At 40.6% G+C, this 14,582-nt stretch overlaps 1 protein-coding gene across 6 annotated transcripts in view; it reads left to right on the top strand.

Annotated features, from left to right (window-relative positions):
- The window catches only part of otofa (otoferlin a), an 84,738-nt gene that overhangs the window by 45,948 nt on the left and 24,208 nt on the right, over window positions 1–14,582 (top strand). For 5 of the 6 annotated variants that reach the window (XM_077220765.1, XM_077220763.1, XM_077220764.1 and 2 more), the window contains 10 exons: window positions 4,107–4,180; window positions 4,423–4,549; window positions 5,188–5,242; window positions 6,159–6,290; window positions 6,563–6,625; window positions 6,744–6,828; window positions 6,908–7,067; window positions 7,296–7,482; window positions 7,875–8,061; window positions 8,209–8,432. In XM_077220765.1, the coding sequence (XP_077076880.1) occupies window positions 4,107–4,180; window positions 4,423–4,549; window positions 5,188–5,242; window positions 6,159–6,290; window positions 6,563–6,625; window positions 6,744–6,828; window positions 6,908–7,067; window positions 7,296–7,482; window positions 7,875–8,061; window positions 8,209–8,432 (1,294 nt within the window). Of the gene's footprint in view, window positions 1–2,522; window positions 2,766–4,106; window positions 4,181–4,422; window positions 4,550–5,187; window positions 5,243–6,158; window positions 6,291–6,562; window positions 6,626–6,743; window positions 6,829–6,907; window positions 7,068–7,295; window positions 7,483–7,874; window positions 8,062–8,208; window positions 8,433–14,582 lie in introns of those variants that run through there. The other variant, XM_077220768.1, reaches the window with a different exon arrangement.

Raw genomic sequence — 14,582 nt, 5'->3', positions numbered from 1 at the left:
TTAAATATAGCCGGATCTTTAAGGAACTGAAAGGCAAGCAGTTGCGCACTTAATGCACTTAAAGCATTTATGCCCTCATGACAAGTCGAAATGGACACCACAGTGTCCTTAACAACAATGACATGATGCTTACTTACCATGTATTCACTGGCCAGCAAGAAGTCGCTAAAATCAGTGACAAACCCTTCCCGGTACACCCTGTCAAGGGTGGGCAGTATCAGCTCTATTTGTGCTCATATTCCATCATGTCTAAATGCAAGTGAATACAAATGAAGTTCCTTTCTCATCTCTCTCCTAGATGTCATGTTCCCTTCTTTTATATTCTGTTGACAGTTGTTGCATTGCTTGTATTATGGTACAGTTCGTAATTCTTAAACGGGGTTTAGAAATAATTGGTTTGTGATCAGTGACTTTTTGTGCGTCCCAGTTTAGCATCTTGGCTCATAAAATATAAAAAGTCACCTGAGCTCACCCCCACACACTAAATAATATGCAAAGGTCACTCTTCAGTAAACAGGGGGAAGGGTTATTACAGTCTTTATTAAAGTGGGTTTGTCGTTTTGTAAAGGTTTAACTTCTTAAGGGACAGTCAATGTAGATAGACTGATGATATGAAAACCTAATGAAAGTGCAGAATTTGGCATTTAATGATGAAATTAAACTAGTGTTATTTACTTGTCTCAAGTACCTTAAAGGGATAGTTCACCCAAAAATTAAAATTCTGTCAGTATTGACTCAACCTCATGTTGTTCCAACCCCGTAAGACCTCCGTTCATCTTCGGAACACGAATTAAGATATTTGTGATGAAATCTGAGAGCTGGATCACTCCTCCATAGGCTTCTTAAGGGATTGAGACTTGTTCCCCGAAAAGTTATTAAAGACATCATTAAAATAGTCCAAGGGACTACAGTGGCTCAATATTAAGTTTATCAAACCACGAGAATACTTTTTGTGAGCAAAAACCCCCAAAAATAACAACTTTATTTCAACTATTAATTTCCTTCTCTGTTGGCCTCGAGTCAGGTTACTAGTTTAACAGCGTATGATCTGTTGTTGTACGTCACACGTATCACACACATGACAAGCGTCGGCTAATAGTGAGCCTACGTGTGACGTAGCACTATGCTATCACACTACGTTAACTGACTAGAGGCCCACAGAGAAGAAAATGAATAGTTGAAATAAAGTCGTTATATTTGTTTGTTTTTGCACACAAAAAGTATTCTCGTCGCTTGATAAACTTAAGATTGAGCCACTGTAGTCACTTGGACTATTTTAACGATGTCTTTAATAACTTTTCGGGGCTGGCGAGCTTCAATCCCTTAGAAGCCTATGGAGGAGTGATCCAGCTCTCAGATTTAATCAAAAATATCTTAATTCGTGTTCTGAAGATGAACGAAGGTCTTTCGCGGTTGGAACAACATGAGGATGAGTAATTACTGACAGTAATTTAATTTTTGGGTGAACTATCCCTTTAAAGACTGACAGTGTCCACAAAAATCCTTCTAGGCATCCACAATAGTGCCTCCTCCATTGTGTATATCTCAAAGCGCAATCTGAGACTCTGGCTTTGTTCTCTGTAGCAACGCTGTCTGTCAGACTGATGGTTTCCAGACCATCCTTTTTTAGACTAAACAGTTAGTGCTGAAAGTCTGCCCTACATTAAGGAAGCACTGCTAGACCTTCGGTAAGAATATTGCATATGAGACAGAATTAGCTCCAACTAGTCCCAAAGACCTGGAGAAACGCTGTTGTTTGTGCTGTGGATTGCGCTGTGGGTTGCCTGTTTCTCCTTGACTGCTGAAGTGAAGCCTTAGATTAAACAGAGCTGGTCTCACCACGCTCTAAAAATCATTTAATTAGTCTTAGGTAACCTTATCATGTCTAGATACAATCCAGTCTTTTCTTCTTGATTTTGTCCAAACTAATCATAGTCTAAATGAAAGCCCAAGCATAGTCTGGAGAGATCTATGTTTGTTTGTTTTTTTGTGGTGACCCCAAGATGACATTGTTTAGGTAAAGGAACTATAATGTCCAGTTACAGTTAATTTGTACATCTGATAAGTCAAGACAGTTAATACAGCACATTTATAAATGGTAAAATAAATCATACTTACAGAATGGGGAAAATGGAAAATATTTATCTATATATATTATAGAATAGTAAACAAAGATGTTACAAAGTTTATATATATATATATATATATATATATATATATATATATATATATATATATATATACATATGACTTGTTTATACAGTATATGACATGATTACTTTAAGCATTGATCAATTTAAGGCATCCTTTCTGAATAAATGTATTATTTCTTTCAAAAAAAAAAACTCACTGACCCCACATTTTTTGAACAGTAGTGTATATAGATAGAACAGTAATTTACTTTATCTAATATAAGTAATTGTTTCGTACACATCTGTAAGAGAGTGAGAGTGAGTGAAGGAGTGTCAGTCAGTGAGTGAGTGCGTGTTTTCGTGTGAGTGTGTATCTATGTGTGTGAGGTCACATACTCTCCTGTTACTTTTACACTCATACCTGGTATTCATCTCAAGTTCTCCCTTATTGTGGACGCCCATTTATTTTGAGAAGTGTCTCTTTGCCCGTGTGTTTATTTTTTATTTTTTGCTTTGATCTGGACTAGCCACTAAAAGTGGACATGTAGTACACACTCTAGTCAGGAATACCTCTATTTTTTACCCCAGTTGGCTCAGTACACATATTTCTCTATTGGTGGTTGTCAGCGTTTGGTGAGTATCCTGTATGTGTTTTTTGTTGAGGAGTTCATAGCAATGTTAATGTAAACTAGTTCCTTCTGTTTTGCAGTTCATATACTTGTTAAAATAAACCTGCTTAATACGTGAGTTCTGTTAATAAGAAACACTTTTGAAAGCTTAATTTTGCATTTTATTATATATATTCAGTCATGCAATAAGTTACCTGTTGCACTGTGAAAACATGCCTGATGAATACCTTATGTCATTTCTATATTTTGATACTCTTTTGTTTGATATAACTTCATGTTTGGCTCAGTATGTATTTTAGAGGGGTGTTTGACTTATGAATAGTCCACCTTTAAAAAGTGAATTGCTGGACTTCTAGAAAAAGAATATCTTTAATAATTTCTACTAATGGATAAAAACTTGCAATCTCTGAAGACTTTTTCTATAGTGTCAATTTGAGATGACGACAAAGATTCAATGAAACTGATTCCAGAGGATATGCTTCCACCAAGACTGAGATGCAAATAGAGACTAAATTACAGAATAATGTTTGAAAATGTTGAAATAAGTACCTGCATTTCCATAATCAATTCTGATTTGTGATGATGTCTTATTATTTGGTGATTTACGTAATTCATCCAAATCATGGAAAATTCACTGTGATCCTGATATATTTTCACTCTGTTTAAAATGCTCAAAGGAAATAAAGGAACAAAACGATCAGGATTTCTTTCATCTTGTCCTGAGAACGTATCTATATCCACAGATCACAGCTAATTGGAGAATTGTGTCCATCTTGTTGAATAATTAAGGACCATTATTTGTCCAGCCGGCCTGTGACATCATCAGGCCTTTGTAGAACTGATATCAAATCACCATAATATCAGTGCAGAGTTATTGGACACTGGGGCTATTGTGAGTGGGGTCTCGCTGTTGAAACGAGTGTCTCGTCTGAGTGATAAATATCACCGAAATTTTCCATCATGGGAAAACTTATCGTGCTCCAGCAGTGATTATTTGATTGCACTCCAGCATGGTCTATAAGAGAATATTTTATGTGTAAATAAAAGATAAAGCGTAGAGCAAACATTTCTATATGGAAAATATATGGATATTTGAATTTCTATCCATTGTTCACAACACTATTTGTAAGCTTTGTGTTAATTATTTATTTTATTGAGATGTGGAATGTCACTGCTTTTTATACAGTATCTATGTAACAATGATATTTCTTAGTTCAAACTGGTATAAATTATTCAGTGTTTGAGAGGAATTGAGGTAGTGGTGATTTTAAAACTAATCACAGTGCACATATTGTGACCTTTTTTCCCCATCCATGCCCTTCTAAATGTTTGTTTTATGTTGTAGGACAGGAAAAGGAGTGTTTTCAGCCATGAAACTGGGCAAGACACGTAGCTCCAAAGATGACCACAAAAAAGGAGGTAAATATCGCTGATCATTAGAGAGTTGCAAATGTATTTATTTATTAGTTGCGAGAGGAAAACCGGAACCAAACTGAAATGGTTTTAACAGTCTCTCACAGACAGTAGTTGTGTCTGCATAGTGCTCAAATTTGTGTCTATATTTTGTGTGACTCTAGTGCTCAAAGCAGACCGGAGATTTTACATTTGACATCAATAGGAAAGATCTTGCAGTATTAACTCAGCTGTACTCTTGTGCACAGATGACCCAGCCATTTTGGATGCAGAAGATCTGGATCGAAAGGCTATGCGTCTGGGCGGTGGGCTTGACCCTGATACCATATCACTGGCCTCAGTTACTGCAGTGACCACTAATGTCTCCAACAAAAGGTCACATATCGAATGTGCACATAGTGTATTTTTAAAGCAGTACACAAGTTGATCTGATTGCATCCTTTGAAAAGGTCACAGTGAAGAAAAACATCAGTATTTCTTTTTTTGAAAGCTTTTTTTTTTTTTACCCTGTTCAGTTCTTCTGTAAAGAAAGAACAGTTTATAGAGTTTATATTAGACTTGTCACTTTAATGTTATTTTGTGTGATTTAAAAAAAAATACAATTAAAACAATTTATACAGTCTCAAGACAGTTTGTAAAAAAAAAAAGTAAATTGGCAAATATTTTTATTTTGTTTTTATTTGTTATTTTAATTATTATTATTATTTGTTAAGATTAGTAGATTAATAGAGATCAATTTGAATAGTCACATTGGAGACCTGGTTCAACATAACATGTAATTAATTCGATTAAATCACTAAATCACATAAATTGAAGCAATTGCCCTGTGGTTGTTTTTAATTTTTAATTTACTATTTTCTGTGTACAGCACTTTGGTCAACGGAAGTTGTGTTTATGTGTGCTTTATAGATAAATTGAAATTGAAAAATTGAAAAATTGAAATCGACTTATCAATTGACAGGCCTAGTTCAAATGTATTTCATGAAGTTTGATCTTCACTTCTTGTTTTTCAGATCAAAACCTGACATTAAGATGGAGCCCAGTTCAGGGCGTCCTGTGGATTATCAGGTATGAAGAGAGACAAAAGCAGACAGGGAGGCAGGCTAAAAAACATTCCCACATTCCCAGTAACTGCACAGCCTTGAATTTCCAACCAGACATGTTAAACCAGTGGCATTTATCCTTGAGTAGTGCATTCTGCTCAAAGCCCTGAATATACAGAGCCGTCCCAAATAAACAACATCGGCCTTGGGCTTCAGTTTTTCAGAAAAGCCTTTCATGTTTGCTTACTAATTGTCCTCTGCATGGCTGTTGTGTTGAGCTGTTGAATTGCAAATTCGTTTCAGTTCTGGCACTGTAATTCCTTTAAATCCAGGGAATCCATATATGTGTGCTGTGTAAGTGTTTTTAGGTATTTCTTATTTTATTTCCTTATCTCAAGCTGTTTATATTATCCTGGAAGTGGGAACTCTTTGCTTTTCCTTTTTTCTCCTACATTAGCTTTTGGGACTCGTTTGCACTTTGCAGAATAAATCACTGCAGCAATAAGTTTTGTTATTGTCTGAATTCTTCTGGAAGCAAGTTTCCGTGGAGACTCGTCGCTTTAGAGTGTATAATAAAGACAGCACAAATGTAGCAGAAATGAGAGAGAATGCAATTTGGTAGTTCATTTTAACTGAATTAGATGGCTCTGGTCACTTAAAAAACTGAAAGAACAAAAATAGTTTGACTTTATTCGTCCATATGCAGCCTCAGATATTTACTTTATGATTCTGTGATTCAATAGAAAACTGGAGCTCATTTGTCATTTGATTCCCTAAAGCAAACTTGACTAATTAGCCCTTGGCATAACACATTCCCCTCCCACGTAAACACAGCCTCATCGGTCTTAATCAGCGTCTGAGTGGTTTATACTGTTTTTCCCCTAGATATATTATTTTATATCAATTTATTTTGATAATATTTCAATTAAAATTCTTTTCAGATCAGTGTTACAGTAATCGAGGCCCGTCAGTTGGTTGGTTTGAACATGGACCCTGTGGTGTGTGTGGAAATTGGAGAGGAAAAGAAGTATACATCAATGAAGGAGTCCACAAACTGCCCCTACTACAACGAGGTTACATTCACATTGCTGAAATATCTGAGCAAAGGATTCTGTCATTTCAGACAGTTTGGCGGTCTGTTTACTGACACGTCCAGTGCATTTCGGATTAGAACTGCAAGAATCTACCTCTAAAGAGACTATCTTGTAGTTTTTTCATGATCTTTTTCAGTATCAATACTTAAATAACACGTAAATTCACCCACATTGTTTATATGATAAACAACCTAGCTTTATAAACTTCATATCCAGACATTATATACATTTTTTTCTCTATCTCTCAACAGTACTTTGTCTTTGACTTCCACGTGCCTCCAGATGTCATGTTTGACAAGATCCTGAAGATATCAGTGAGTAGATTAATCCTCTTTTCATGACCTTTCACATCTTCTAGCAGACGATTGTACGTATTATAAAAAATAAAATAAAAAACGATTGAGAGATTTGTATTTCTGTTCTAAATTTAAGGTAATACATTCTAAAAACCTTCTACGAAGTGGCACCCTGGTAGGCACCTTCAAACTAGATGTGGGAACTGTTTACTCACAAGCTGGTCAGTAACCATGGAAATAAGTAAGAGATGTACTAATTAGATAGGAAAAAGACTATTAATTGGTACTTGTACATTACAGAGCATCAGTTCCATCACAAATGGGCAATGCTGTCTGACCCTGATGACATCACAGCTGGCTGCAAAGGTTACGTTAAGTGTGACATTGCAGTCGTAGGAAAAGGAGACAATATCAAGACTCCCCACAAGGCCAATGAAACAGATGAGGATGACATAGAGGGGTCAGAAACAGATATATTCATACATAACATTCCTACATGTTTTTATTTATTCATTAATTTATAAATTTGAGTGTACTTAAGATTCCCAAATGTTCATGAACAAAAGTTTAAACTGCATCCCACACCATCTAATGCTTTATTTGATTTATTTATACATTTATTTATTAATTTGTTATTTATTTGAGTGTCATGTTGGTCTGTTCTCATGTTCACTATGATTTATTACAGGAATCTTCTCTTGCCAGAGGGTGTTCCATCAGAGAGACAGTGGGCTCGGTTTTATGTTAAGATTTATAGAGCTGAGGGACTACCTAAAATGAACACCAGCATCATGGCCAACGTGAAGAAAGCTTTTATCGGGGAGAACAGGGACCTTGTGGACCCTTATGCCCTGGTGCAGTTTGCAGGGCAGAAGGTAAGAAAGTCCTGAAGACACTCAGTAAGAGATCAATATTTTTATCCATTCGATTTTATATATTAGACATTGAGAAAAAAATACTATTGTAAGGGATTCTCTTGTTTTTTGTGGGGTGGGTTTGTCATGTGTCCTAGTTTTCTGTTAGTTACTTTCCATGGTTTTTCATTGTTTGATTATCAGTTACACCAGTCATTCATTTAGTTGATTAGTTTGTCTGGTTATTTAAGCTCTGCCTTTCTTTAAGTTCTTTGCCTGTTCACATCACGATATTAACGGTTGTTCTGTTTCTAGTTCTGTTTAAACTTCTACAAATAGATCCATTTCCTCACCTTTTTGCAACCGTTATTTTTTTAATTATACACATTTCTTATGACACCTTACACATGCAGGGTAAAACATCAGTTCAGAAGAGCAGCTACGAGCCCATCTGGAATGAGCAAATAGTCTTCACTGAGATGTTCCCACCTTTGTGTAGGCGTTTGAAAATTCAGATCCGTGATTCAGACAAGGTGAATGATGTTGCCATAGGAACCCATTTCATCGATCTACGCAAGATTGCAAATGATGGAGACAAAGGTAACGGTTATCTGTCCCAATGAAACACTGACAGTTAAATGTGTGTACATCCATAAACAGTGGTTGTAAAATAAACAATAAACAGATCTCTAAAAACAAAACAAAACAAAAAACACAAGAATTGACTGCTCTTCCATCTCTCCCCAGGGTTCTTGCCCACTATGGGCCCAGCTTGGGTGAATATGTATGGTTCTACCCGTAACTACACCCTGATGGATGAGCACCAGGACCTGAACGAGGGGCTGGGGGAGGGTGTTTCTTTCAGGGCACGCCTCCTCATTAGTGTCGCAGTGGAGATCCTGGACACCTCTTCTGCAGAGATAATAAGCTCTAGTGAGGTACAAATGGAGCCAGTGTCCAACATCTCAGAGGTGAGATTCCTTATTTCCTTTTTTATAGATTGGGTCAAGGCACTGTGACATTTCTCTTGAGATCAGTACTGAAATTTCTAAATCCTAAATAATTCTACACTTACCTGTCCAGCCATGACATTACACATAGGTTATTTTGCGGGCCTACATATTGTACAGTGTTTAAAAAACTCAAATTCCATCTTGTCCTGGGCATCTGTAACCTTCTGAGCCTCTTGTACCATATCTGAAGTCAAATTGATTACAGCTCAGTTCAGATTATTTGAAATATCAACTGCCCACTGGGAAATTACAAGGCCAACCTTTGTGTCCTCGGACAAAAAGTCATTGCAGAGGTGGGAGTCCAGCTGTCTGTGATTTTGTGTGGCCTCTGGGAGCAATTATTGATTGTCAGATGCATTTTACTGAGGGGGACGATTTGTTATCACACTTGATGAAGAGGAAAACATAGGATGCTGATAGTCCCAATTACCCCTCATGGCATGACTAACCTGGTGCTTTAAAAGCCTGTGCATTGATCCAAGTTGTAGACAGGGGCGTATCAGCCGCGGGGGACGATGGGGACACAGCTCACCCAAGGTGATTCTGTCCCTCGCACTTTTGAGTGAACATACATTCAGCCAGTCACAATTGAGTGTCAGTGCTGGAGTTTTTCTTTCTTGATTTAAAAATGTACATAGTGTATTTATTTGGCCCTTGATGGTCATGTTGACTGACAGCTGTGCACAATCCCCCAGATGTGGGAGGCTAATAAACCTGCTGCGGTCTGTCATGTTAATCAAAGAGCAAAGAAAAAAAAAAATCACTCGCTGCTCTTGACTGAATAATTTTTGTAACTTTAATTGTGAGCATTAATCTGTATTTAATAACACTGGATAATCTTTACATTTGATTACAGTAATTTCTGTAGTGTTTCTTACCTGAATAATGCTGTTAGACCCACCTAAAAAACTTAAAGCCATGTTTATTTCATTCTATTGTATTTATTTGTTTGCAATTTGTTTATTTGTTCTTATTTTACTACTGACTGTTTAGTGTTTACTTGTCTCTTTTTGTAAATTTAGTACATCGATTAAAATAAAGCTTCCTTATACTGTGTGTAACCTATTGCAACCAGATTACCCAAAATATAAAAAAAAAAAAATGAGATAACGTCTTTGGTTAAGTATGTAACCCTCGTTCCCTGAGTAGGGAACGGAGACGTTACGTCGGATGACGACGAATGGAGTTTCGCTTAGAACACCTATCGACTTCGAGTATTACAAAACGAGCCAATGGCAAAGAAATGCCATGGGTCTGCGGAATTTGCATAGCGTATCTCCGCCTTACCTCGTGGGTATAAAAGGAGGACGCCGGCAACATGCAGATATGTTTCTTCGCTGAGGAGCCAAGACTGAGCTCAGGCGATCCCCGCGGTACAGCGGAAAGTGGCAGGAAGACGTAACGTCTCCGTTCCCTACTCAGGTGTCAATAGACACTCAATAGACATTGGCGCCGACGTCAGGAGTACTGGAGGAACTCAGGGCTTTCGGAGAAGCTCACCTGAGGAGAAATCGCACGTATCCAGTCCGTGGAGTGGAATGGCGAGCAAGCGCAGACACCTGAGCGGGTCCAGTACTAGCTGGTTGAAGCGAGTACATGAGAGGACACTGGCTCCACTCGGAGATTGTAGAATCTGGCGAATGTGTTAGGTGTCGCCCAGCCTGCAGCTCGGCAGATGTCTGTTAGCGAGGCGCCATGCGCTAGAGCCCAAGAGGACGCCACACTCCGGGTGGAGTGGGCAGTCACACCAAGGGGGCACGGATTGACCTTGCTGCTGGTAAGCCAAAGCAATGGCGTCCACTATCCAGTGAGACAACCTTTGCTTGGAGAGAGCCTTTCCCTTCAGCTTCCCACCATAACAGACAAAGAGCTGGTCTGAGGTCCTGAAACACTGCGTTCTGTCTACATAGGCGCGGAGAGCGCGTACTGGACAGAGCAGTGCCAAGGCTGGGTCTACCTCCTCCAGGGGCAGTGCTTGTAGGTTCACCACCTGGTCCCGGAAGGGAGTGGTAGGAACCTTGGGCACATCTCCAGGCCGGGGACTCAGGATCACGTGAGAGTAAGTCGGCCCGAATTCCAGGCACGCTTCGTCAACAGAGAATGCATGCAGGTCCCCTACCCTCTTGATGGAGGCCAGTGCAACCAGGAGCGCTGTCTTCATAGACAGGAGTTTATGCTCGACTGATTGCAGGGGCTCAAATGGAGCACTCTTCAGGGCAGTTAGAACCACTGAGAGGTCCCAAGAGGGAACGAGAGGAGGGCGAGGCGGATTTCTCGCTCCTCTCAGGAACCTGATGAGGTCGTGCTTCCCCACCGACTTACCTTCGAAGAGGTCATGGTGTGTGGCAACAGCGGCAACATAGACCTTCAGGGTGGAGGGAGACAGCCTTCGCTCCAGCCCCTGTTGAAGGAAGGAAAGCACAATGCTGATCGGACATCTCCAGGGGTCTTCTCGGTGAGAAGAGCACCAGCTGATGAAGAGATTCCACTTCAACGCATAGACGTGTCTCGTGGACGACGCCCTAGCGGAAGTGATGGTAGCCACCCCCGCTGGTGGTAGGGTACACCACCACCAGGTAGGGTGGTGGTGATGGCGCAATGGATAAGACACATGCCTTTGGTGTGAGAGACCCAGGTTCGAATCCACTGTGAGACACCAATGTGTCCCTAAGCAAGACACTTAACCCCTAATTGCTCCAGAGGCGTGCGACCTCTGACATATATAGCAATTGTAAGTCGCTTTGGATAAAAGCGTCAGCTAAATGAATAAATGTAAATGTAAATGTACTCAAACCTGCCTCGTCCCATCGAGGAGCCACACGTGGAGGTTCCAGAGATCGGGACGAGGGTGCCATAGGGTGCCCCGTCCCTGAGAAAGAAGGTTCTTCCTCAGAGGGATCGGCCAGGGAGGTGCTGTCGCGAGGAGTACTAGTTCGGGGAACCAGGTCCGGTTGGGCCTGTAAGGGGCAACCAGGATGACCTGCTCCTCGTCCTCCCTGACCTTGCGCAAGGTCTGCGCAAGAAGGCTCACTGGGGAATGCATATTTGCGGCCCCGTGGCCAGCTGTGCGCCAGTGCATCCGTGCCCTCGGTCAGGGAATAATACAGGTCGCAATAGGCCGAGTCGTGAGAGGCAAACAGATCTATCTGTGCATCCCTGAACTGGTCCCAAATCAGCTGAACCGACTGGGGATGGAGTCGCCATTCTCCAGGGAGGGGCTGAAGCCGTGAGAGCTCGTCGGCTGCACTGTTCAGGACTCCGGGAATGAAAATGGCTCGAAGCGACCTCAGATGCTTCTGACTCCATAAGAGGAGGTGGCGGGCGAGTTGCGACATACGGCGCGAGCGTAGACCACCTTGACGGTTGATGTACACTACTGTGGCGGTACTGTCTGTTCGGACTAGTACGTGTTGACCCCTGAGCAACGCCCGGAAGCGGTGCAGGGCAAGGCGTACTGCCAGCAACTCGAGGCAATAGACATGCCATACTGCTCAACACTACATGCGAGAATCACTCAGCTTCAGGAGCAACCTTGCTCAACACCTAAGTGTGAAGAAATTCACTGAACTTCAGGAGCATTTCTGCTCAACAACTGGGTGTGATAAATCTCACAGAATTTTTCAGGAGCATTTCTGCTCAACATGAGAGTGTGACAGCATGTCCATTGCGCATGGCGCCCCAGCCCGTGGAGGCATCTGTTGAGACAACAACATGCCGGGAAGCTCGTTCCAGGGGCACTCGAGCCCGTAGAAAACCGAGGTTCGACCACAGGGTGAGTACTGACGGCAGGTCGGAGTAACTGGTACTCGGAGGGTGCCATGTTGCCATGCCCACCTCGGAACTCGGTCGCGAAGCCAAAGCTGAAGCGGTCTCAGTTGACCCGAAGGCCCAGACGAGCTAGGTGCTGGAGCACTGGGTCCCTGTATTCGCAAACCAGGTCTCAGGAGTGAGCTTAACCCTTGTGTTATGTTGCGGGTCAATTTGACCCGTTTAGATTTTCTAGTTGTTGGAAATACTGGTTAACCTATATATTTTTTCTTGATATTTTGTGACTTTTTCTCATTTATCATTATGAACATGCATGCAAAGTTTCAACATGCTGGTGTTTTTTGACATATACAAACATAATTACTGTTACGTTCGTGATGTTCGCGGGTCAATTTGACCCGCATATTTTAACGCTCTAATGCAACTGTACCGACCCAAAATAATAATATTTATTGGTTATATTTTGTTTTTTTATCCTTTTACTACCTTATGAAGCTAAAAAATTAGGGTTTCCACACTTATTTCAATACAGAAAAATATTTTGTCAGCCACAGATGGTAAAAATTACCTTTCATTTATTTTTTCAAGCTACCTGATATATTATTAAACCTTTGTTATTTTTCTTGATATTTTGTGACTTTTTCTCATTTATCATCATGAACATGCATGCAAAGTTTCAACATGCTGGTGTTTTTTGACATATACAAACTAAATTACTATTACGTTTGTGATGTTCGCGGGTCAGTTTGACCCTCATAGGCAGCTATTCAAAAGCAACTGTACAGACACAAAATAAAAACATTTATTTTATGTATGTCAGGGCATCAACTCCAGTTCTAAAGTGTAAGTGTATCTAAAAGTGCTCTAACCCTAACCAAACTTGAAAAAAGCTAAATCATGGTGTTCAGAATTAATTACAAATTACAAATGAAAATCTTTGACAGACACAGATCGTAAAATAAGCTCTCATTTATAAGCTCTCTTGGTGTCTGAAAATCCTACATATAAGGTTTGGTTAAAAGCTAGGTATTTCAAAGGCAGCTTCACAGACCCAAAAAATAAATAAAAAACATTTATTTGATGTATGTTTTTGTTATGTCTGGGTTCTCACTCCCCTGTGAGTGAATAATGAGCTTTCCCACACTTTTGCTCAGTGTGGCACGAGACATCGACAGGGACAGCAGCAAAAATGAGCTCCCAAAGATTTACAGTAAAAGAAGTAATTTCACAGGTTTTGGAGTATGATGCTGATACAGATGAAGATGTTTCAGAGTTAGAGGATGCTTCAGAGATTGATGAAAATATTGATGAAGATACAGAAAATGAATGGTCTATGGATTACTCTGACGAAGAGGCTGCCACATCCTCCACCTCATCAGAGAGAAATGATGAATCACAGCTACCATCAAGCCTTGAGCGATGGATGTCAAAAGATGGTCAAATAGAATGGACATCTACACCCCCACAACAGCGGGGAAGACTACCAGCATCCATGGTTATCAAGAACATTCCAGGTCCAACACGATTTGCCATCTCAAGAGTCCACGACATACACTCAGCTTTTGAGCTGTATTTACAACCAATAGAGAGGACTATCCTGGATATGACCAATCTGGAGGGAAGCCGTGTGTTTGGTGAGAAATGGAAACCACTTGATCTTATTGATTTGAATGCTTACATTGGATTGCTAATTTTAGCTGGAGTGTACAGATCAAAGGGAGAGGCAACTGCCAGCTTATGGAGTACAGAGTGTGGAAGGCCAATATTTCGCTCCACAATGTCTCAGGAAAGATTCCACATAATTTCTCGGGTCATTCGTTTTGATGACCGTGAAACCAGACCCAGTCGACGTGAGAGGGACAAATTAGCGGCAATCAGAGATGTGTGGGATAAATGGGAAGACATCCTGCCTCGTCTTTACAACCCTGGGCCCAACGTTACAGTGGATGAACGCCTTGTACCATTCAGAGGACGCTGTCCTTTTCGCCAGTACATTCCAAAAAAGCCAGCCAGATATGGCATCAAAGTATGGACAGCCTGTGATTCCAAGTCCAGCTATGCCTGGAAAATGCAGATTTACACAGGCAAGCCATCAGGTGGAGCACCTGAGAGAAACCAGGGGATGCGTGTGGTTCTACAAATGAGTGAAGGGCTGCAAGGTCACTGCATAACCTGTGACAACTTCTTTACCTCGTACAACCTTGCTGTCGAGCTACTCAAACGAAAGCTGACTTTGATTGGAACAGTGAAAAAAAACAAGCCTGAGCTACCCAGAGAGATTCTGAACATGGAGGGCAGAAACGTGCATTCATCAAAATTTGCTTTCTCTGAAAATGCAAC

This window comes from Siphateles boraxobius, unplaced genomic scaffold, assembly GCF_051911475.1.
Source record: "Siphateles boraxobius isolate OS27281-9 unplaced genomic scaffold, OSU_SipBor_1 8, whole genome shotgun sequence".
Classification (NCBI taxonomy): Eukaryota; Metazoa; Chordata; class Actinopteri; order Cypriniformes; family Leuciscidae; genus Siphateles; species Siphateles boraxobius.
The sequence above is the reverse complement of the archived record's forward strand: the minus strand, read 5'-3'. Positions and strand labels throughout refer to the sequence as shown.